Consider the following 22,196-nt stretch of genomic DNA (forward strand, 5'->3'; position numbering starts at 1 on the left):
CACCACTTTCTAGACATCACTTTCTGAAACACACCACTTTCTGAGACACGCCACTTTCTGAGACATTAAATCATATGATATTAAAACTGAAAAGAATTTGATTAATCACATTAAAATGTTGACACTAGGCTATCTATTACAGGCTAATATATTATAATAATATATATATGCCTTAACTTCTTCACAATCACTAGATATTTATATAAAAAAAACATCTATTCATCAATTTCAGATATTATTATTAATATAGAGATGTAAATTTATATCTGAAAATTATGCATAGATCTTAAAGTAACTAGAAATAGTATATATCTATTTACAACTTTATTAGAAAAGAAAAATAAGAATATTTCTAAGAAGTAGAACTAATGACTAATACTCTAGCAATAGATGCTAAATCAGCTATTTTAAATTTATATAAATGAAATTGAAGTTGTAAATAATATAAAGTTTGAAAATCTTACTTGAATTTTAAATTATATTGAAAAAGATCTTTTAATATTGCAATAAAAAGTTTTAATTATTGTCAAAATATATAATCATTTAAAATTAAGTCAAATACTTAACTCCTTGTAAGTTGTAATCTATTTACAATGCACAATGCCCACGCCAAGTTGGTCCTGTTTGACCAACACAATTAAGACACCGTGGATCTTTTCGTGGACATTCACTATTTAAACGGCAATCATATATAGAACACATTATTTTACGTGCCAACAAATTAGGTTTCTCCGATTTCGAGTTTGACGACTCGGATTCACTCATAGACCTTCCAGATAGAATAGCTGCCATCATATGTTCAGAAGGATTCCAAATTTCATTTTCCTCAATTGAAGAAATATTGTTTTCCCAGAATGCTGCTCGATCTTTTTCAGTTTCTGGTGAATATTTTCTGTTTATAAGTGTAAAATCCTCAGCAGATAATAATTTATAATCAATCACTTTATTATTGTTATCAAAGGATCGTAAAATTCCTTTATCATCTAAATGTAAATATCCATCAATATCAGTTTTAATGTTATTTCCAAGTGATACAAATTTCTCATCAGCTAATATTTGTGGTTGCTGTAAATTATTGAAAAAATATGATTAGCTTGTGAAATTTTGAAATTTAAATAGGAAATTGAAATACACTTACTAATGTTCCTTGAGCTGCTACATATAAACAAATAATTAAGTTGATAATAATTGATGTATAAAAATACATATTGAAATATTAATAAAGATAATTTATAAAAAATAAAAATAATTAGTTTTTATTTATTATAACATATATTATACTTCTACAAATTTTATAGATTCATAATCTGTAGAAGGAAGAATCTTTTATATTTAATGATTTCATAAAATTCTCCTCTTGACCGGGTTTAAATATAAAGTTATTATGATATTTTAATTGAATTATTAAAATATTAAAGTTTAATTTTAAAATTTCTATAGACTCGTTTTTTAAAAACAAATTTAAAAAATTAAAGCTTATAGACTATAGTTATTTTCAATATATTATATAATTATAAGGTAAAAGAAAATAAAAAATAAGATATAAAAAGTACTTTAATGAGTGCTCAGCCACACTGAGGCAAAGAAGCTCGATCATTATCAATGTTATATTGATAATAATTAATAAAAGAGACGAACCAATTTAAACCGTTAATAGTAAGAATAAAAATTGCTAAACTTGAATATTTAAAATAGCTAAAAAAATATCGTATCTAATATTTTTCTATAATAACGAGCCTTTAAAAAGGTGTGATAATACTTATAAATATAGATATTAAACGCGGCTGATACAAAACCAACCGTTTTATAAACTTTTTAACTTATATAATACTTACAGTAGTTAAAAAAGCTTATTTATAACCTCATATTCAGATTTTAATTTTATATATTTATATTTAAATAACTATATCTATAGTAAAATAATATGATATTGTTATTAAACCTTTAATGTCAATAAGTTTTCTATCAGATATAAGATAAGATTAGATTTTCATATAGTACTTTAAGCTTATTCGCTAAATAGTCTAAATTAAAAGATAATAGTACTATTATAAATTAAAATATATTAATCAAATATAGTTAAAATCAATTATTAGTATAGTTAAAATAATATTTTAAAATCTTCAAATAAAAGAATTAAATAAAGTATATAAAATTTCAATCAAAAGACTAATTACTTCAAATAATCTTATATAATAACTTCGATATAAATAAAAAAATAAAATAAAAAATATATAGTAATTTTAATTTATTATTTTTTTTGAAATGTATATCACTTTCTATTCATTTCGAGATAGTATATACTATTGATATTTTTTTATTTAAAAAGTAGTATAAGCTTAGAAGCTTTCACTACTCAAGTAATATTTGCATTATATTTATTATATTATTTAAATTAAAAAGAGTATACATGTAAATGCACTCGTTTACTATTTATATATCTCTATTTATTTATCTTCGTTTATTCTTTCCCTTTCTTACTCTGTTCTCGCTACCACTGTTTCTATGTATGTAAATATCTATACGCATGTTCCTTCGCACATCTTCCCTCTTTTCTTTCCTTCTCTAACGATTAGCTACTAACCACTTCGCCACTATCTACTAATATCATTATTATTATTCCTTATTCTTACTATCTTCTATCATTCACTCCTCTGGGAGTATAATAATTCTGTGAGGGGTGAGAACAGTATGAAGAGTGAATAGCAGAAGATAGTAGAAGATACCACCACAAACCACGGGTAAATATACCACTATGAGCGCAACCATTCAACAAATGGTTACGATGGCTTTTTGCTATGGAAAACCTAGTGGTATTAGTGCTATATTACCACAGCGAGAACACAATAAGGAAATAATTATTAGGCCACTAGGGCAAAAGAGCTCAATCACCACCAGCGCCGTGGTGGTATAGAGGGTACGAATCACCCAATCCAATCCCCCCAACAATAATCAACCAGTGCATTTACAAACTCTATCTATAATACAAATTAAAATTATTATATTAGTATAATTTTTAGAATAATACCTGAAATATCTTTGTGGTATGTTATAGCCACTCTGTGTGGTACACTGACATAAACTCGCAAAACAGAATAGATGGGAAAAACGCTGCAATTAAGGCTTAAATCATAATATAAATGTACATGTCCATCACAAATCATTATATATACACAATATCTGGACGTGGGGCGAGGTCAATGTACGGAATAGCCGTTAGTTATTCATAAGACAAGAATTGAATGTGAAGAACACCCGCCAGCAAACACCACGCTATAGCACGCGCAGCAAAGGGACTGAAGCAAGACGGAAGTGTGGAGAGAGGGAGGAAAGAGCACTCGTCTGGGAGGCTTGAAAGGTTATTTGAGGAAGTAATAAAAAATAGTTATAAAGTATCCACTCTCTCCAAGGCATTCTTTGAATCTTCACTTCTATCAGAAAAATAAGTGCCAGGTTTTCTCGAGGAATACTTTTTCGGATGGAGATCAATATTAAGACCGCGCGTGACCTGCGAGATGAAGGGCAAACTATACTTGTTATCGGGGTCTGCATCTGCATCGCGTCTAGAGCTGGGATTGCTAACGGCAACTCCCGTGCTCCGGCGACGATCTCGACGAGCAGGCTGCGACCGACTTCGATGCGATGGGGATTCATTGACCGTAGCATACTTTTTCTCTGAGGGTGATCTATTCGGAGGTGATGGTATAGGTACCTTGATTACGATATGGTTGGAACAAATGCAGCCGCAGCCACTTGGGCAGAATGGATTAGTAGTCGTCCTTTTTGCTCTGGCAAAGCGAGGTTGTGTTGAGAACCAGTTCTGATGACATTCGACACATGAAACATGCCCACAATTTAAACACGGAGTAAACATCCCATCGATGACCTCGCCACAAACAACACATGATAGCTTGGCGGGGATTGGTTGTGAAAGTCTGCATTGGGGACATTGAATTGCAGGCGAATCACCCCCTCGTGCTTTACTCCTGCGGCTGGGTTTTGCTAAGTCGGACATTGCAAAGGCGGAAATGTGAAGACCACATCCACATTTGGCGCAATTTCGTTGTATATCCAAGCCTTCATTATTCTCGAAAGGTTTCCTTTCTTGAGAACGAATTGCGGCTAGCGGTCTCGAATCACGTCCGTCGGAGTCCGACATTCGCTTATCATGATATTTCGAGCGGGGTAGGCGATACATGTCGGGGCGACTACTAGTGATACCGTCGATTTTGAGCACCTCCATGCGTTCTATGGGCATATCCCAAACAAACAGCAAGTCAGCATATGCGGCTCGATAAGCCTTGAAAAGTTGTTTGTGACGCTGATCAAGGAGGGGTACGTAAGCATGATTAGCACTATCGAACATATGCTGATTTTTCAAAACTACTCTCACGCCCTTTGGTGGTTTAGACTTGGGTGATGTGGGCCTTTCGCTTTCAGAATCAGAATGGGGTTGTGACGTTGCATTAGTCGATGCGGTTAAATGGTCTGGAATTGCTGATGCAGGTTTTCCGAAAATGCCACCAGCAGCCGACCTAGTAGGACCATGCATATTTAAGCTGCTTGCGGGACTTGTGCGCTTCTTGTTACCACTACCTGGAGGTGATGATGATCCTGAAGGTCCAAACGTAAAAGACCGCGAGAGTGAAGAAGCCAGAGTGGTTCCCAGGCCGGAAACGGAGCGAGGGTTAGAATGATGATCCGGTGATCCTGACAATGACATAACCTGTGACTGTGACTTTCGGCCAGAGGGTTGTCTGCTCAGTTGGGCTCCTTGAGGAGGCGTGCTTCCAGTTGAGTATATTGGCGGCGTGCCGACATGCCAATGTTCTGTCGAAGAACAAGCAGAACTTTGAGAAGCCGAAACGACGTGGGTAGAAGCCTTGGGCAACGATGTGAGTCGTGGTATTTCTTGACATTTGCCGCGGAGGTTTCCTGTTGGTGAACTGCTATCCAGGACTAGCGGGGGGTTGTGCACAATAACTGATGATCGTCTGACCCCACGGATCCCCATCTGGCTCGGATCCATGCTAGACTCTGGTTCATATAAAATGCAAGAGAGCATCGCCAACATCTGGATGTCCCCCAAACGCTCGAAGTAGTTGAATCTACTCAAAATTAGTCATTGGCATACAAGGTCGACTGGCCACCGTTGAGGAGAAACTTACAGAGTTGGAATGAGCCAACGACCGCCAAGAGGGTGCTCTCCCCAGTTTACTTTGTCTGGGCGAGAACTGCTGGATGGCTTTCTCCGTGTGAATTTATCGAAGCTCAAATCCACAACGCTATTCTTGCGTTGCATGTCACGCATGACGACCTTTCGTGCAACTTCAACAGAATCACCACTAGAGACAGGATCTGGAAAAAGCTCGTTTTGTAGTATTAACCTAACGAGACCCCAAGCATGGGCTACATCAAACAGCCCCAGGCCGGTAGCAGCTGCCATGTTATGGGTGCACACTTCTGCAGGGTTGCCAAATACTTGATATTCCTTGGCGAGCTCTCTTTTGGCTGGTAAAAGACCACATAGATCGTAAATATGGATGATATTGTGTGTGTTGTCTGATGATGACTTCACGGTACCAACCCCTGTTGTAGATTTTTGAGAATTTTCCGTGGACCTTGAGCGATAGAATCCCAAACTTCCACTTCTCCAAGTATTCGGCCCATGGAATTGAGGAGGGAGATTTCCGAGGAGATCTGATGAGCCTGATGAACTCGAAGAGTCGGCAGACGAATCGTCCGAATAGTCAGAAACTCCATCATCCGTGATAGTGCCCCTACCAGTCCCAACACCGCTCGAATGTTTTGGGCCCAGTGAGCTTGTCTGTAATCGGCCAAAGGCCTCAAAAACCCTGTCGCCTCGTGCAAGTCTCATATCACTAAGTCCCATGGAACCCATAAACGCTGACGTCTTCTCTTTTTTGGGAGGGAAAAAGCACACAAGCCGGCCATCGTTGGTCCATAACGCCCCGCATGTTTTATATACTGGCACCATGACATTCGCATTAACTGGCCGGAGCATCTCAGAAGCGCTTAGTCCGAGTTGAGAGGCACGGAATTGCCCGTTTTCTTCATCTTCATCGCTGGATTCATCGCCATCAAGCAGGTCAGGGGACTTCAACGCCTCTCCGAATTGACGTCCCACAAACGCCACACTCTCCTCGACATTGTGTTCTCCCAGGAGGTAGCGGATAGCCGCCTCAAGGGATCCTCGCTTCTGAGCGAGGTATGTCTCAGATATAGTTCGTAGCCCTGCCGTGATCGTCGAGGCCAATTGTGCAGTGACTGAGCTGGTTTTCTGCACCGTAAATACGGGGACCGAAGCTCGTGGATAGTCAGGTGGGAATTGAATGTCAACCTTTATAAAAAGGTTAATGTGGTCGGGACCCCAAGGCCCATGCATGGAAACCGTCGTTTTGCGTTGTCCGATATTGACAGATTCGAAAGAAACCTTTGTGAACTTTTCACCAACATGAGTAATCTCGTCTCCCAGCGTTTCCACTTCCCATCCCGATATCTTAACACCCCGCATCCAGGAAATAGGATTCATGTCAGCACGAAGAGAGGAACGCCCTTGCACACCAACTGCAGATCCCATTGTTCCTCCTCGGTTCCAGCTACGATAGTAAGGCATGGAGACGCTGCTGGGTCCAACACCTACAGTTGATAGCGATCGATGGTGCCCAGAAGTTTGGGCTCCCAGAGGAATACCCTTTTGCTCAGCGCTGTCCTCTAGTCGTGGATCGTCGTGGAATGTTTTGTAGACAGCGCCTTTTCGCGTCAGATTTAGAGAGGGATTGAAAGACTTTCCGATTTCGTATCCAACTCCCGCCAGAATCTCTGGGTTTACTCGATGCAATCGCAGCTCCCTATCTGTGCCCCAGGACACAAGCTGGAATTCACGATGATCTAAACCATCCATAACTGTACCTCTCGATCTCCAAAGGAATTCTTTGACTTGGCCCCTGTGGCCTGGAAAGCTATGAACCCGTGGCGGATCACCGCCATCATTACTTCTTTTCCGGCCATAGAGATGTAAATCACTATTCCCGCGTTGCGGCATGGCAAGAACGCCCCATCCGAATGGCGTATTTCTAGCTCGCCAAACGGGAAACGGAGTATGAATGATCTTTTCCGGAATATCCTCCGCAACGGAATAATCCCAAAATTTGATGGTTTTATCCAACGAGCAAGTCACCAACGCCTCTCGGCGGGTCCGGTTCCAATCAAGGCCGTAAATTTTTGTATTATGTGCCACAATAGTACGCAGTGGACGAGCACCCATCCGGTCATCCCAAATCCGAAGGAGCCTGTCATGCGAACTTGCAATGACGTGAGGATCCTGTCTGTTCCATTTGACTTGAGTTGCACCGGCAAACCAGTCAGAAAATGATATTACCGGCCTTGCTGGAGACCGTAGATCCCAGCAGTGAATAAAACTGTCTACGGCGCACGTGGCTAGGATGTCAGGATGGTGGGCGGAGAAGTTTATATCTGTAATGGCTCGAGAATGCTCATGCAAGACGTATTCAATGGAGTTTTGTGTCGATTTCATTGCTAGGTTCCAAACTAGGGCCTTTTGATTGGATGTGCTCACAACCCAACTGTCTCGCGCGGCAAAGGGGGACCACTGAACATCTGCCACTTCCCAGGGAGTGTGGTGGGGAAGGTATCGAGGTGGAGAGTAGGGACTATCCAGGTCAATTATATGGAGGCCTTCCTTTCTATTCCACAGACTATCAGCTATAATGGAAATGAATCATTTTCTAACTATCCAAAAGAGAGGAAAATAGGACTAAAACCCACGAGGCAAGTACAACATCTCTGCCGCATGGAGATATTGACATAGAGCCAACCGGCTGCTCGACATGAAATGAGCTATCTTCACCAAAGGTCGGGCTCTCGTAGGCAGAGGCCAATGGCCTCAACCCTATAGGGCTCGACATATTGTCGAATATCTTTATCCCTCGATGCGCCTGGCACCCCAGATAACCCTATCGAGTTACTGCCACAGGGACAGGAAGTAGTGGACGACTTCTTTCCCATATGGTGAGTATATCGGGATCGGGACCCATGTAGGACGTCTGATAGACGGAATGAGGGAAGGGGAAGAGCCGCTGTGTGCATTAACAGTTTTATCTCTTGCGTCGAATGTTTTTTCCCCCAGTGGGTAGAATGAATGCTTTATCAACTATGGGACGTGTATTGCGTTATCTCATCACAGAGGGAGGAATATGACATCTCAAATTAAAAAGGACACCCAGAAGATAGGTAAATACAAGGTCAACGGAGAAAATACAAGCCAATGCACCTGGACTGAGATCGAATTTCCGAAGTCCTTGAGAGTGTCATTCTCTGAATGCATGGGAGGATCAAGTTATGTAATGAAAGCAGTCAGGATAGATAGTTACCACGTGATATTGCGAGCTCTATATTGTTTACCCGAAAAGGTTCCTCAAAACCTGATGAATACACTAGCACTACCCACCAATGCCCCTTTCCTAAGATTCTAGTATCCAAGCTAATCTTGAGATGCTTCCCCCACACGGTTAACACAGAAGCTCACATGGAGAATTTCATTGAGGGCATCCATGAAATACTAGTACGCAAAGCAGGAGGTAGTTTGAAACCTAGGAACATCCATGGATGCTTATTGGCGAGAATGATCCCAAACTGGACTTCGATTGGCCAGCTAGCTATGATAAACAATAGACGGCGGAGCAGAAGCCTCTCGTCGCTGGAGAACAAGAACAGCTTAGAGGTTCACGGTATGTATAACCAAATTCCATTGCCTTCCGGCCATGTACTCATGATCTCTTACTCATTTAGATTTTAGAAACAGGATGTTCGGAATGGAGAACTTGACAAAATGTACTGTGCAAGTCCCTTCCTAGCCCCTTTACTGCTTTACGGCTTTCCATTTCTCCTCGATACTCAGGTATCCAGCTTAGATGCATGATATAATTCATTTCAAAAAGTAGGGAGGCAGGGTTACAGAGAGGACTGCAGTAACTTACGTCAATTTCAAATAGTAAGTGTAGGTGGTGTTTTTAGCTCCCAGATATAATGCCCAAGATATGCTGTATGAGATGTTCTGAGAACTTCAAGGATTTTTTCCTATAAATATGTAAGTAATATGAGCTATTTTGATAGAATTAGGCTGGAAAATACTTTATGGATTGCTCAATCCATCCAGGACATCGGGTGGTTGGGTTGGTGGCTGTAGTATACTCCAACAGCACCCGTACGGTGGCACCAAAATGGGTAGTTTCATGGCTCTGGCAGCTCAAATTAGAGTTGCAAAATCTATCAAAATGAACGATTACTAGTACTTTCGTAGTTGCCAGTTTCAGTTTGCTTCGGCGACATGCATTATGTATATACAGCCAAAGGAGACTGTTATTTATGGGCATGTCAACAACGGCACGGAACATCCTCCAGCCCGACCCACGGGTACTAGCTAATGGTTGCTCTGCAGCATCAAACTCCCAACCTTCATTGATTCGGGACAGGACGAGGAGTTTAAAACGAAATCCCTTCTAGTCTTCCATCGATTTGAAAGTTTGTCTCCTTTGGTCCTCTACATTATCTGGCTTGTTGCCTCTCCTTTTTCCTGGGAGCTCTCTTTGCTATTTGCTTCCCCGCCTACCCCTCCATCTGCCACGCCAAGACGAACTTTTTTTTGTCAAGCGCGTTACTCTTCGTTTTGAAACATACTTGCCAGTAGCATTAACCGACCATTCCGCTCACCTTATTCATCCTTTCCGGTGATAAGAACTCTGATTTTGTTCGTAGCCCTTCAGACGCGCCTGGTCAGTAGCTTGCACGATGGAGTTGCCCAAGAGAATAGTCAAAGAGACTCAGCGGTTGATGACCGAACCGTGAGTTGTTCACTGTCCTATTGAGTGCCCCTTGAATTGATATGCTCTTGCAACTCTGGATGGCTAATTACGACACGCTTCTCCTTCTTTTTATTCCGGTCAAAAAGTGTTCCCGGTATCACTGCAAAGCCCAGGGAAGACAATCTGCGTCACTTTGATGTTACCCTTGAAGGGCCGGCCGACTCGCCTTATGAAGGTATGGGGTATTTTATACATAGATGCCTTGAGTGCTTTGTTTATATATTACAATCAAAGCCTTGCGCTCAAGCTAACTAGCTCTTCAGGAGGAATTTTCAAGCTACAACTATTCCTGCCAGAAGATTATCCCATGGCCCCTCCCCAGGTTCTGTTCCAGACAAAGATTTATCACCCCAACATTGACGGGATCGGAAGGATTTGTCTTGACGTCTTGAAAAGTATGGCAAAAACCTCACTCGCCTCATTGGCAGTAACAGCAGAGCACACAGCCCTTGCTAGCGCGAAATAGAAGTAAAACTAACTTTGTTCCCTTCAATAACAGAAAACTGGTCTCCAGCTCTACAAATCCGCACCATTCTCCTCTCGATCCAGGCATTGCTCGGGGCCCCTAATGCCGATGATCCCCTCGCAGAAGAAGTCGCGAAACACTGGAGAGAAAACCCAGCTGCAGCCATTGCGCAAGCAAAAGCGGAGACACAACTATATGCATCGCCGGAGGCGGCGGGCAGGAATCCATAATCAGCAGGAACTTAAGTGGGTTGGCTAACATCGGAGTAAGGACGTGATACTATTTTATTGATCGATTGATCGCGGGCGAGTTGTTTAACGGTGGTTGTTTATGCCGAGCGAGACATCCTGTTCATCTTTCTTCTTTTTGTTCGGCTTCTGACGACCTGATTCCTTTATCATGTATTACGGCGTTTGGTTTTAACCCTTTCTTGATTGATTCTATGAATTTATAGTCCCTTTTCTTTGTATTTTGGTTTTTGTGCCTGGGTTGAAGGCTCAACCTGCGATGTTCGACTGCCCGCTATAGAATACAGATTCCGCACTCTTTTATTGAGGCGCAACAGATTCTCACCATTCTCGGCTCTCCAAAAAGCTAGCCAGTCAACTCTTGATGTATCTGGTGCCTTATTTCATTTATTGTTTCCTACACACTCCAGCGGAATTATGCCAAGTTCACCTCAGTTTTAGTTAAACGAATGCGCTGTTTCCTTTGCAAATTTCCAAAGTAAAATCTCTCGATCTGATTCAATAAATGATTCATTTTAAGCTTCTCGTTTCGGTCATCTTGCTGCGTATCAACATTTTCAAGTCGATAGGTAAATAATGACACTTCCAAGCGAATGCCAAAATTGGAATCAATATTTCGAGGAGTGTGTCTGGTGGAGCGCCATGTAGCATTCATCGATTAATAACTTGATCGGGTTCATGTAACGCGAAAAATAGGGTAGTTCGGAATAGACCCGACTGCAAATTCATTCCTCATCATAGAAAACATAAAGTAAATTCCCATTGCTGAAAAGCCATGGAGAGTTGGAGACTGATAGTCACTTCTGGAGCTTGATTAGAGCTTGTGGAAGGGCAGCCAAAGTCACGTGTGACACTTTAGCGAAAGCATCTCGCACCAACCACCAAAGGGTGTAAAGGCCTCTGTCGCAAAGATTAATTAAATCCACGAACTCAACAATCTAACCCCGTCCACTCACCGGCTGCGCATCTCCACCCATTCAAGATGCGTACCTACGACGACACTTTCAGCGGCGAGAAGATTTACCCTGGAAAGGTATGTCGGAAAATGATGCTTTGTTTTCGAAATTGTTGTAGCGGTTCGGTCCCGTTATCAAAATCCTTGTACTCCACACGCACGACTTGTTTGGACTATGGAGGATTTCTTTCTATATGCTAAGCTTATCCGTTTAAATGGTTGGAAAGAGTAACTACGAGAAACATGGAAAGCTGATTATTTTGGCTACGATGTGTGCAGGGTAAACTCTACGTCCGCGGCGACGGCAAAGTCTTCCGCTTCCAGAATGGCAAGACCGAATCCCTCTTCCTCCAACGCAAAAACCCTCGCCGAATCTTATGGACGACCCTTTATAGAAGACAACACAGGAAAGGCATCTCTGAAGTCAGTGGCATTTCCATATTTCCCCCTTTTATCTTTCGAGATGCGAGCTGCTTCTGGGAGATCAAGGATGTGTGGAGCAGTTGGAGAAACATGGCATGAAGGATGAGGAGAAGCAAGGAAATATCGCGGATGGGCAAAGACGATAGTCTTTTGAGAATGGAAACTGGAGAAGTTGGGATAATCGGCTAACAAAAGGAAAATCTATTTTTTTCATCACTTCATATAGGAAGTTGCAAAGAAGCGTACCCGACGCACAGTCAAGTCCCAGCGTGCTGTTGTCGGCGCCTCTCTAGACGTCATCAAAGAACGACGAAGCATGCGCCCTGAGGCCCGCCTCGCTGCTCGCCAACAAGCCATCAAGGAAGGAAAGGAAAAGAAGTCCGCTGCCGAAAGCAAGAAGAGAGCTGAGAAGGCTAAGAACGCTGCCAACGCTGCCAGAGGTCAGGCGAGCAGAATCCAAAGCAAACAGGGTGCTAAGGGTGCGCCACCCAAGGTTGCTGCTAAGTCTCGTTAAATTTTGGGATTGGGTAGTGGCGCCCGGTGATTTTTGTGGAATGGAAGGGACCAGTGCAATTACGAATATCAGTGTGCTGGAGTCTTCCATTATCTAACAACTGGGAATTTTATATTCCTTACATATCAGAACTCTTCTAGGCGAAGATAGTTTTCTGCTATGTGACGTTTTGCAAGCACGATGTTCTAATGCAAATGGATTCCTGCTATTTTTCTTTCTTATTTCTTTTTGCGCCTTCAATGTACTGTGATCTAGCTTAAAAAAGAGAATGCTCGGTTAGCAGATTTCCCACTCACTCTATATTCGTTTCATTCAGGTTTCATGGCTATTTCAGGATGATGCCACAATGGCCTCGCATTAGCACATTCCGTGCTTCAAAGATAATTCCATCTGAAGCAGTCTGCTTGCCTGAGAGCAAGGTCCCATCCATCTTAAATACTCACCAAGATAGCGACTCAACAATTCTATAATTTGTAAGCCTTCAAGCGAGGTAGTATCAATTCAGTGCCATGATCACTCTTGAGATCCTGCTGGTTAGTCTTGGCGCAATGAGCAGACGGCTTCCAAAATAGGCAATAGGGCACAGCCCTACACACTTCAACTCGGCCAGTCTTGGCAGTCGCTAATTTGACGTCCTCCATTTCAGTCACAGAGACGACGATCTGGAAGAGTTGAAAGGCAAACCGCGACAACGACAAGAGGATCGAATCCCAAACGGCTGTAAGCACCTACTTTCCTTCATCTTCCCTATCTCCCAGGCGTCTCAAAATGAGACCCAAAAGATCCTGATATTGTTCTCTTCTTCCGCAGTCGCTACCGCTCGCTTAATACAGCTAGGCAGAAAAACAAAACGCTAACACATCCATCAAACCATCGTCATTCTCAGCCTCCCACACAGTCAATCACACCTCTGTCGACGACATCCTTCGAAAACTCGTCCCCATCGCTTACCGCACATCATGGGTAAAGTTCACGGATCCCTCGCCCGTGCGGGCAAAGTCAAGTCTCAGACCCCTAAGGTCAGTTCTTTGCCCATTTTTCACTCTCCGTGCATGGTTCTCGGAAAACGGTTTCTCTCACCTCGATTCTGAGAACTGTGTGGTCCGTGTGACGAATTCTGAGATTTAGGGTTTTATTGCAAGATATAATGGAAAGTTGGAGAGATGTATAAAGACATATATGGTTGAAGATACGGAAACAAGAACAGATTTTGGACTGACTTGGAGGACTTGATGTAATATAGGTCGAGCCTCAAGAGAAGAAGAAGACCCCGAAGGGTCGCGCCAAGAAGCGTCTGCAATACACCAGACGATTTGTTAACGTCACGATGACCGGTGGAAAGCGAAAGGTGCGTCTTCTACAGCCTTTGGTCCCAAAAATGATCGGAGAAAGCAATCGCAACGAAGTTGGAACTAACGTGATATTGTTTCCTCGTCCTTTAAGATGAACCCCAACCCTACGTCATAAGCGCATTTATTTACGGTTTTCTTTCCTGTATTGCTTTGTGTTTTATGTGTTGGGAACCCTTTATCTCTTAAACTGGCCCGAGATGAAAATTGAAATTATGGACAACGAACGAACGAACACATGGAGGTCTTAACACGATCAATTTGCGATGTGCCATTACTCTTATTGCAAGGTGGTGGAAGGGTGGAGTTGGAAAGGGGAGATATCGTGTATATTCATGGACACGAAAACAGGGGACTCCGCAAGTCTAGGGAAAGGACTGGTCAGCCTGGTTACAATATCTCTCGGCACATTTGTGTAAAAACTTCCTGAACATATATCTACTCTTGTGTCGGGTACTTCACAATTCAAATTTCGATTTTCTTCCCACTTCCGCTAGTCATTAGCATTTTCCGCGCGAGCTTTGTAATGTGATCTATTCGGTGATAGTTTTCAACGGCGTATGCCGACCTCGGTACGTAGTCTAGCCTCTTAAATAAAATTTATGGCTTATATACGTTAACATTCGCTATCATCTCCTTTCTTATACCAATTCCTAACTTCAGCTGTTGAACTCTCGTCTCTTTCCAATCTGGACCTACCTCCATACAATATTGAGGTCCTTCTCAGACAGCTCTCGTTCCCACCTAAAGGCGACAAATGTCAATTCAAATATTCCGTACATACCAAGCAGATGTTGTGCCGGCTGTTGTCTTACTTCGCCCAATGAGGCTTTTCAATTCTCAACATCACATCAGGCTCTAGCGACGAGAGCCTCTTTCCGGCTCTTAGTTGCCATTTGGCTGATGGGGTAAGAGGTTCTCCGGAAATATGTTGAAAGGCTTTGATAGTTGATTCGGGTGGCTTCATACCGGTCTCACGTGGACGATTGAATTGATTGGAAAATTGTTGATACTGATGCCGCAGCCGAAGTCGGCGCGCAATATCATTTATTTTCAATCTCTGTCCCTCTGCCTTTTCAGCTTCAACATCTCTCCAAAACAATGATGGGTCTGTATTATGTCTCTATGAAAACTGCCTGATTCGTTGGTCTGTACCCGAGCCGCCGCGGACAGAAATCATAAGCTTTAAGAGATCTCTTCGGCTGTTCTGTGATAAACTAACGTTCTGTTGTTCCAAAATCTTGTAGGAGAGATCGATCGATTTGCCATGCTTTAGATTAGAGCGGGTCAATGTGTGAAAGCAATTTTGGCGTGGGTTTATTGTGTTTTGGGTGCTATGATTGAGTGTTTCGCTATGGAAGGGCGGCGAAGGGATCGTTTATCAGGTTACGGAAGACTGAATCGTGTCTAACTAATGACTTGATTGAAAATATAACATTCTTACCTAATGCCACATGATATCACATCATAAATACACAATCAATCATTATTAAATACAGTTTAGGTTGAAGAAGATTGGTTATCCTTTAGTTAGTATAGATGGTACTGCGTAAACATCCCACTGTCTTATTAAAATAGTGCATTACGCATGACTTACTACATAGTAGAAACAGCCTGCTTCTAGCAACCCTAGCTAGGTGGGCAAACACACTTCAAAATCCCAGGGATACATGGATCTTTAATTCCACACTATCTTAACTGAGGAGCATCCACTCAGATCCCTATTGTAGAGAGTGCAGTGCATAAGCGCAGTGCAAAAATAAACAGGGTGTGCAGTGGGCGGCTAAGCAGTCAGTCAGGCTACTAGTCACTAGTACGAGTGCTAATTTTTGCAGCTCCGCACCCCCTGTAGCAGGGGGATGGTGGTGGGGAGCCGGCCCAAGACCCGAGAAAATCAATCCGAAATGTGCCACTGTTAGAATAATACAAAACTGGAAATGGAAGAAAAAAAAGAGCGCAAATAGACGGAGAGAAAGGGGGAAAGGGGGGAAGATGAAAAAAAAAAAGCATTAACACGCCATCTATGTATGTATTAATTATCCCTGATATTGTCGAAATCCCATTCCGGTCCGCTCGTCCAAATAAAAAGGAAGACTCAAGGCTGAAAAATGAAAATTTTTCTTCCCTCTTGATTAATATATAAAAGAAATAAATCACTCCGACCGTTTTTCTAGACCGTAAAGAAGAGAGAAAAGAGAAAAGAGAAAAGAAGATCCGTGCACCCCATTCACAGTAGTAATCCAACACTGGCCTGCTGGGGCCGCGGGTAGAGTGTACATTATCATACACGCCCGTGCAGACGACGGCTGGATATTCAAAATACCCTAGCGGAATATATTTAAATAATCATCCCACTATGTGGTTCGATCACTAGTGTTTGTCCCGTAGAGCTTTTATGGGCGAAGCAGAGTGATCTTGCGAAGATATGTATTGGAATTGGGCGTTTGTATTTCTGCTTGCTTCGGAAGATAATTGGGGACGGGATTGGCCGGAACGATGGGGCTTTTTATTCCGTTTGAGTTCCGTATATTTGTTATATTTTTTAAGGGAAAAGAGGAAGGATGAGGGGGCAAAAATTAACAAATCAATGTAAATTTATTCGTTTCAGTTGTAGTAGTGGGCCATTTCGAGGCCGGCACGTTTGAAGCCGCATTTCAAATAAAAGCCTTCATTGGCTTCTGAGCAATCGAGGATACTCTGTAAGAGCGGACGGATCAGCGACGAATTCTTCCCGGAAGACACGAATAAAAGCCACACACAATGATATTTGAAGAGGAGTAACCGGGGAGGGGGGGGGAAATGTAGGAATAACACACCTTATAGCACCCGACCTTCTGCGCCACGAAATCCAGCGCCTGAATCATCCTCAACCCTAACTTCTTCCCCTGCTGGCCCATTTCTACCGCGATATCTTCCACATGGCCCACCATGCCCAGGGAGTGAATGAACTTGCGCTCGACGATCAGGCTTCCCGTGCTCACCACCCTACCAGAGCCATCGCAGATGACCAGCAGGAAATACTCCTCGCCTCGCTTCGCCATCCAGTCATAGCGCTCGTTCCACTGCTCGACGGTGAAGTCGCCGACAGCGGTCAGGACTCGGAGAACGTCGAGGTAGCCGGAGAAGTAGTCTGAGCGCCGTAGGGGTCGGATCGTGTAGTTTTCCGGCAGCTGTTTTTGGACCATTGGGGAGATGTACGAGGGGCAGAAGAGGGGGGCATCGTCGTCATCATCTGCAATGGAGTGGGAAGAGGCTGGAGGGCTGAGCATCGGCGCTGGGGAGGGAATGTGCGAGGTGTTGTCTCCATTTGTCGCTGTTGTCGTCGTTATTATTGACGATTGGGGGGGTTGGGAGGTGGTCATTGTTCCAATGGAGAGGGTCCTTGTTGGCCTTAGGAGAGAGAGGTTGGGTTGTATTTATGGGGATATATGGGGATAGCCCTGTTTTTCTTGTTTTCTTCTGTCTCTTGCTTCTGTTGATGTGCACGTGTTTGCAGCTGAAACGGTATGTCGTGCTAGGAAGTGTTTGAGGATAATAGGACGCGCGAGGCTGAGGTGAGGGGCAGCACAATGGGCTCAATGCGATGCTCCAGAATTGACTTCAAATTGTAGATATGCCCTTCAGAGCTGCGTGGGAATGGATGTTTTTATGTTGACGTCGTTGGCATGGGGCGCAGTCAAGGATGCAATTTTCCAACTGCATTGGGACTAGTGGATGAAACAAGGAACAACCATGTCGGAGGATAATTTTGTTATTAACTAGCTAAGTGAGAGCAACACCAAAAAAAAGGCTGAGTGCTGAAAATCCCATGAAACTGCTAATTTGTGCCTGTCAATATGTCATCTTCTGGGCATGAAATAGTTATCACGTACTGCTTGTGGCTGAGTTTCTCTAATTTTATGCCCAAGACTGCTAAATGGGATATATTGCTAGTAGTTGGACTCTGTAATACAAGAAATGGCGGTTGAATATATTTCCGGCGAACGTACATCGAAGGCTCTGGTAGTGCTGAACGCCGGATGAGCAATTCCGGGTCCAAGAAATTAGAAGGTCAGGAAATGGGAAGAGAAAGGAATAGAAAAAGGAACCCGTAGGGCTATGATATAGAAGAGTGCCGTATATTCTCTTAACAAGATTAGTCAAGTCTTAGTGAAGGTTATAATACATCGAGTGCTTTCTTCTTGGCTGGCAACGCGCGTAAATAACGGAGAGTAAAGCAAAAGATAAGTACGTACGGAGTACATACACTCGTACACAGGTGAAGAGGTTTGAAATATTACCGTGGGTGGAAATGATGTTATTGCAGTGACGCTGACTAGGCACTGGATGGGAAATAGTAAAGGAGCAATGGGCGGCGTGCACGAAATAAACCTATGGTCTTTGATCACTGAACCCCGGGTGGTTTTGGGGCGATACTACGATAACAAATATAAAAGTAGATAAAACATTGACATGTGAGACCTCTTGCGAGAATGTCCCTGGAACTCATGATGTCTATCTAGACACAGCTTGTGGAGTGTATCAGCCTCTAGTTCAACTTGACAGCTGCAGCTCCTAAAAAGGAAAAATAAAAAGGAGTGTCATTTCTTCATTGCATCTAACTTTTCGAATCTATCGCTCGTCCCGCCAGCGGTTTGAGGATGATTAAGAAAAAGATCTTTATGTTATGGTATCCATTTCATGCCAATTTGCGTATTTGACAAGTAAAGAACCCAGGGTCCCATGTTGCTAATGAGGTAATGATGTGACATGGAGACTGGTAGTTCTATGCCTCCTTTCCCACTCCGCATATAGTTGATAACACATCAGGGGCGTTAAACGAACGGCTTGGATTGTTAAGCTGAACTTAGCATTCGGCTCCAATCAGAAGTCGACACCTCGAGTAATTTGATACACGAAGTTCGTTCCTGAGGTCATGTCTAATAGAGCGGTGTCTAAGATAGCGGTTAGAAATTATCACCAAGTGGTCTCAACGTCACGGTCTTCGGCACTACGAAGATAGCATTTCCCGTGGCGCATAGTCTACCCTTTGAATCTCGAATTTCGCCTTTAACGAAAGCTTTGCGCTCCGTACTCTTCTCCAAGTCGCATTCTACTGTCACTATATAAAAACCCATAACCTTTAAGGGTCTAATATAGTCGATATTGAGGTTAGCCGTTACACCTGTTCGAGCGGGGAAGCTGCGTATGGCAACCCGTCCAAAGCTTTCGTCCAGAACCGTAGCGACTGCCCCTCCGTGAACGATTGATGGCCAGCTGCTGAGTCCAATCCCCATATGCACCACTGTTGTAGCTATGTGTTTTTTTTCGTTCCAAAATATTCGCTGTGGATATCAACCATCAGTTAGCAACACCATTAGCAAGTCTACCAAGCTCAATATGAAGATCGAATCGCACGAATTGAGGCGAAGGGGGTGGGCAGAGAAGAACTAACCTGCACAGGCAAATTGCGACTTCCACTCAGAGGCCCACTCGTCAGTCGATGAGGCTTCTCTTCCTCTGAAAAACTGTCGTATGCCTCCCATTCGACATAATCAGGATCAGCCCGTAGCTGTTTAACCACCTCAAGGCGATCCATCACCCGCCGCAGATGGTCAACTCGTTGTGTATCCTCCAGGGAGCCTGGTGCCGCAGGATCGGCCAGGAACGCGGACAAAGCATTCCCTATGCCATAGCCTAACGAGCCGAAGATAGCGAAGTAGGCCAACGAACGAAATCTTCGCCGAAGTACATGTTGTCTTTCGGTCAATGGTACTCGTGTCGCTCGGGCGAAGGAACGCCTCACGATGGGTGAAGCATACGGAGAGGTATCAGGGATTAGCAAACGCTTCGGAGGATTGATGACGTTCCGGGCGATCGCACCACAGGGGAAGTTGTGGGCTATCGGTTTTGGAGAGCGGAACATTGCTGGCGCATGTCACCTGCTGTGGAGGCTGTCAACAATGCTGGAGGATATGCACAGAATTTGTGATGAGTCGAGGACATGGTCATGTGATATCATGAACAAGAAAAGCAAAATGAAAGTAGGTAAGGAGACAAAAACTCTCATTGATCCGTGAACGTACACTAGGTATATATGGAGGATACTCCCATAGTTTCATAGAGAGTAATTATCATCTAAAGCGTGCTAGATCTATCTTCTTTGATTCCCGATTACCGTGTTAAAACCTCCTTGAGCCTGATAAACATAATCCGCCAGAAACAATCGATAATGCTTATCTTAATATAACTATCGGAGGTTTTGAAGGAAGAAAACAAAATTGATGACGGATGCTGGTTCAAGCTTGCGTCTCTAAACAAAAGATGAAGGATTATCCTTTAACTTCCTCTGCGGTTGGCAAATCGATAGCCCGATAGAGCAGTATCAGTGCAGAATGCGATTCACCTGAGGGATGTATGTTAGTTTGCCAGCTCCCATAAGTTGTCATTCCTTTCGTTTTCTCGATTTAAAGGACAAAACAACATAAAATATGGCCACTTACCACCGCCTGACAGAGTTTCGATCTTCTCCGCCTCAACCTCAGAAACTTTGTCATCGTTGAACCACCACCACTTGCCATCATCCTCGTATCTCTTGCCGCCGGGAGCAAGAGGGTCATCGACAATCCTTCCTCGCTTTTTCACGTAAGAGGTGTAGTGGCCGCTCTCAGCACTAGGCCCCTGGTGGGTAATGACTCCGCACAATTCGTACAGTCCGGATGTATTGGCACCATCATCAGACGCGAGTTTTGGGTCGATGAGATCGAACAATTCTTTCTTAGCAGCCATAACGGCTGCGGCACGCTCGGATTCGTATTCAGCATCAGTTTTGAAGGCTTCCTCCATAGCAACATCGGTGGTCGCATCAGGGTCCTCCTTGGCAATTTGTTTTTTTTGGATAGGCTCGACCATGGAGGTATTAGCCTTCTGCTCCTCTTCCCGCTTATGTGCGATCTTCTGGCGCTTACGAACTCGTTCCATATCACGTTCATCTTTGCGAATTTCGCGGACCTTGTCTCTGACAGGGAAGAGCTTTTCCCTCAGCTCATCAGTGCAAAATTCCACAACGTCCAGCTCGGGAGGGAATGTCACTCTGCGCATGATTTTCACCTTCTTCTGTTTATCTCGTTTCCAAAAAAATCGAACAAAATGCACTGTAAGGTATTTTGGTAATCGAGAGATCTTAGAGCGTTTCGTATAAGTCGCGTCCCGGTTCAGAGTAGGCGACTTCTTCTCAATTTTTTCCTCCAAGCCAGCCAACAGGCCGTCCCGCAAATGGTTTATGTTTTTGTCGATATGACAGTCTAGCTTAAGGAAGGAGTCTGAAGTTTCAATAGTGGTCTCACCTGCTTCTTTCGCCGCAGGGTCATCACATTCAAGGATCGACTCGAGTCTCCCAGCGAGGTACTTGTCGACAAAAGCTATCTCGGACGATTCATCACCGTTCTCGCCCTTAGTTTTGAGATCCTGGCGTAGTTGAGATATGATCTGGGACCATGCCTCTTCTGCGTCTTGCTGTGCATACCCGGGACCTTCCTTCGCTCTTTGTGCAAACTGCGGGAAAGCATGCCTCAGAGAGTTCAGAAAAGATATAGGTGGAAATCCTTCCTGCGTTTCAGACATGCGCTTATAAAGATCCTTCAGAGAAGCGGTCAGGTCCCCAGAAGAAGGAATTCCTAGCATACTACCCGAATTTGATGAACCGGCTGAAGGGTGATATTTCAGAAGCTCTTCGTGCAGCTCTGGAATGGTTCGCAACGTCTGTAATGTCGAGTTTAGGTAGCATGTATTACCCAAATTTTGTAGACCGGCAGGGGTCGCGCCATCAGCTCTCGCAGCTTCGGCTTCCGTCATATCCTCAATGAATTTTGTCGTCTCTTTAGGCTTCTCTAGAGCTGCGGAAATATTGCTAGCGCTTGGGGTTCCCAGCATCATGAATGTTTGCCCAGGCTTTGCATTAAGGGTTGAGAGTTCTGTGTCATCTTTCAGCTGCCCACCCTTCACGAGAACCTTCTGGCGTTCTGGCTCGACTCCAGTCAGCGAATAGAGCTGGAACTTGAAGGTTTCTCCATTGGCAGTTGGATCGAGATCGACCTCGTGGCGCTTGCCTTGGTGTTTGACAATTACTTGAGTCCATTGATTAGTAGAAGCACGAAAGTTAACAACAAGGTGGAAAACAGAAAACCGAAGCTCACCAGGTATCGTAGCCATTACGGAAACTGAATATTACTCTGTGAAGCTCACTATGCAAAGATATATATTCGAATTTCAGTCCTTTAGAGGTTGGCTGGAGGAATGAATGACAGGGACGTGTGTGCTAACAAAGTAAATTGAGAAATGCTTCTTGAGGTTGGCGG

The 22,196-nt window shown here is 43.5% G+C and overlaps 9 protein-coding genes across 9 annotated transcripts; 3 read left to right on the forward strand and 6 right to left on the reverse strand.

Moving 5' to 3' along the window:
* Positions 1 to 352: 352 nt before the first annotated feature.
* Positions 353 to 1,207, reverse strand: HCBG_05602 (uncharacterized protein; the record flags this gene model as incomplete). The annotated part of the gene is made up of 4 exons (XM_045432651.1): positions 353 to 402; positions 593 to 670; positions 711 to 1,065; positions 1,139 to 1,207. The coding sequence occupies 4 exons, from the start codon at positions 1,205 to 1,207 to the stop codon at positions 353 to 355; spliced, it is 552 nt and encodes a 183-aa protein (XP_045286767.1).
* A 1,745-nt stretch (positions 1,208 to 2,952) lies between these two features.
* On the reverse strand, positions 2,953 to 7,949 carry HCBG_05603 (WD domain-containing protein; the record flags this gene model as incomplete). Its single annotated transcript, XM_045432652.1, has 4 exons — positions 2,953 to 2,978; positions 3,430 to 5,108; positions 5,169 to 7,727; positions 7,810 to 7,949. The coding sequence occupies 4 exons, from the start codon at positions 7,947 to 7,949 to the stop codon at positions 2,953 to 2,955; spliced, it is 4,404 nt and encodes a 1,467-aa protein (XP_045286768.1).
* A 1,580-nt stretch (positions 7,950 to 9,529) lies between these two features.
* HCBG_05604 (ubiquitin-conjugating enzyme) lies at positions 9,530 to 11,112 on the forward strand (the record flags this gene model as incomplete). The annotated part of the gene is made up of 4 exons (XM_045432653.1): positions 9,530 to 9,884; positions 9,992 to 10,080; positions 10,169 to 10,300; positions 10,405 to 11,112. The coding sequence occupies 4 exons, from the start codon at positions 9,832 to 9,834 to the stop codon at positions 10,599 to 10,601; spliced, it is 471 nt and encodes a 156-aa protein (XP_045286769.1).
* A 409-nt stretch (positions 11,113 to 11,521) lies between these two features.
* Positions 11,522 to 12,802, forward strand: HCBG_05605 (60S ribosomal protein L24; the record flags this gene model as incomplete). The annotated part of the gene is made up of 3 exons (XM_045432654.1): positions 11,522 to 11,652; positions 11,854 to 11,997; positions 12,224 to 12,802. The coding sequence occupies 3 exons, from the start codon at positions 11,602 to 11,604 to the stop codon at positions 12,509 to 12,511; spliced, it is 483 nt and encodes a 160-aa protein (XP_045286770.1).
* Positions 12,803 to 13,020: 218 nt separating this feature from the next.
* Positions 13,021 to 14,348, forward strand: HCBG_05606 (uncharacterized protein; the record flags this gene model as incomplete). Its single annotated transcript, XM_045432655.1, has 5 exons — positions 13,021 to 13,044; positions 13,158 to 13,231; positions 13,398 to 13,530; positions 13,755 to 13,859; positions 13,955 to 14,348. The coding sequence occupies 5 exons, from the start codon at positions 13,021 to 13,023 to the stop codon at positions 13,976 to 13,978; spliced, it is 360 nt and encodes a 119-aa protein (XP_045286771.1).
* On the reverse strand, positions 14,326 to 14,827 carry HCBG_05607 (uncharacterized protein; the record flags this gene model as incomplete). The annotated part of the gene is made up of 3 exons (XM_045432656.1): positions 14,326 to 14,446; positions 14,560 to 14,604; positions 14,676 to 14,827. The coding sequence occupies 3 exons, from the start codon at positions 14,825 to 14,827 to the stop codon at positions 14,326 to 14,328; spliced, it is 318 nt and encodes a 105-aa protein (XP_045286772.1).
* A 1,637-nt stretch (positions 14,828 to 16,464) lies between these two features.
* On the reverse strand, positions 16,465 to 17,476 carry HCBG_05608 (glucosamine 6-phosphate N-acetyltransferase; the record flags this gene model as incomplete). Its single annotated transcript, XM_045432657.1, has 2 exons — positions 16,465 to 16,557; positions 16,677 to 17,476. The coding sequence occupies 2 exons, from the start codon at positions 17,220 to 17,222 to the stop codon at positions 16,465 to 16,467; spliced, it is 639 nt and encodes a 212-aa protein (XP_045286773.1).
* A 1,135-nt stretch (positions 17,477 to 18,611) lies between these two features.
* Positions 18,612 to 19,765, reverse strand: HCBG_05609 (thioesterase; the record flags this gene model as incomplete). Its single annotated transcript, XM_045432658.1, has 2 exons — positions 18,612 to 19,184; positions 19,295 to 19,765. 2 exons carry the CDS (start codon positions 19,763 to 19,765, stop codon positions 18,807 to 18,809), a joined length of 849 nt encoding a protein of 282 aa, XP_045286774.1.
* Positions 19,766 to 19,879: 114 nt separating this feature from the next.
* HCBG_05610 (ubiquitin carboxyl-terminal hydrolase) lies at positions 19,880 to 22,132 on the reverse strand (the record flags this gene model as incomplete). Its single annotated transcript, XM_045432659.1, has 3 exons — positions 19,880 to 20,245; positions 20,343 to 21,965; positions 22,035 to 22,132. The coding sequence occupies 3 exons, from the start codon at positions 22,048 to 22,050 to the stop codon at positions 20,172 to 20,174; spliced, it is 1,713 nt and encodes a 570-aa protein (XP_045286775.1).
* Between the last annotated feature and the right edge of the window lie 64 nt (positions 22,133 to 22,196).

This window comes from Histoplasma capsulatum, assembly GCF_000150115.1.
Source record: "Histoplasma capsulatum G186AR genomic scaffold supercont2.7, whole genome shotgun sequence".
In the NCBI taxonomy this organism is placed as follows: Eukaryota; Fungi; Ascomycota; class Eurotiomycetes; order Onygenales; family Ajellomycetaceae; genus Histoplasma; species Histoplasma capsulatum.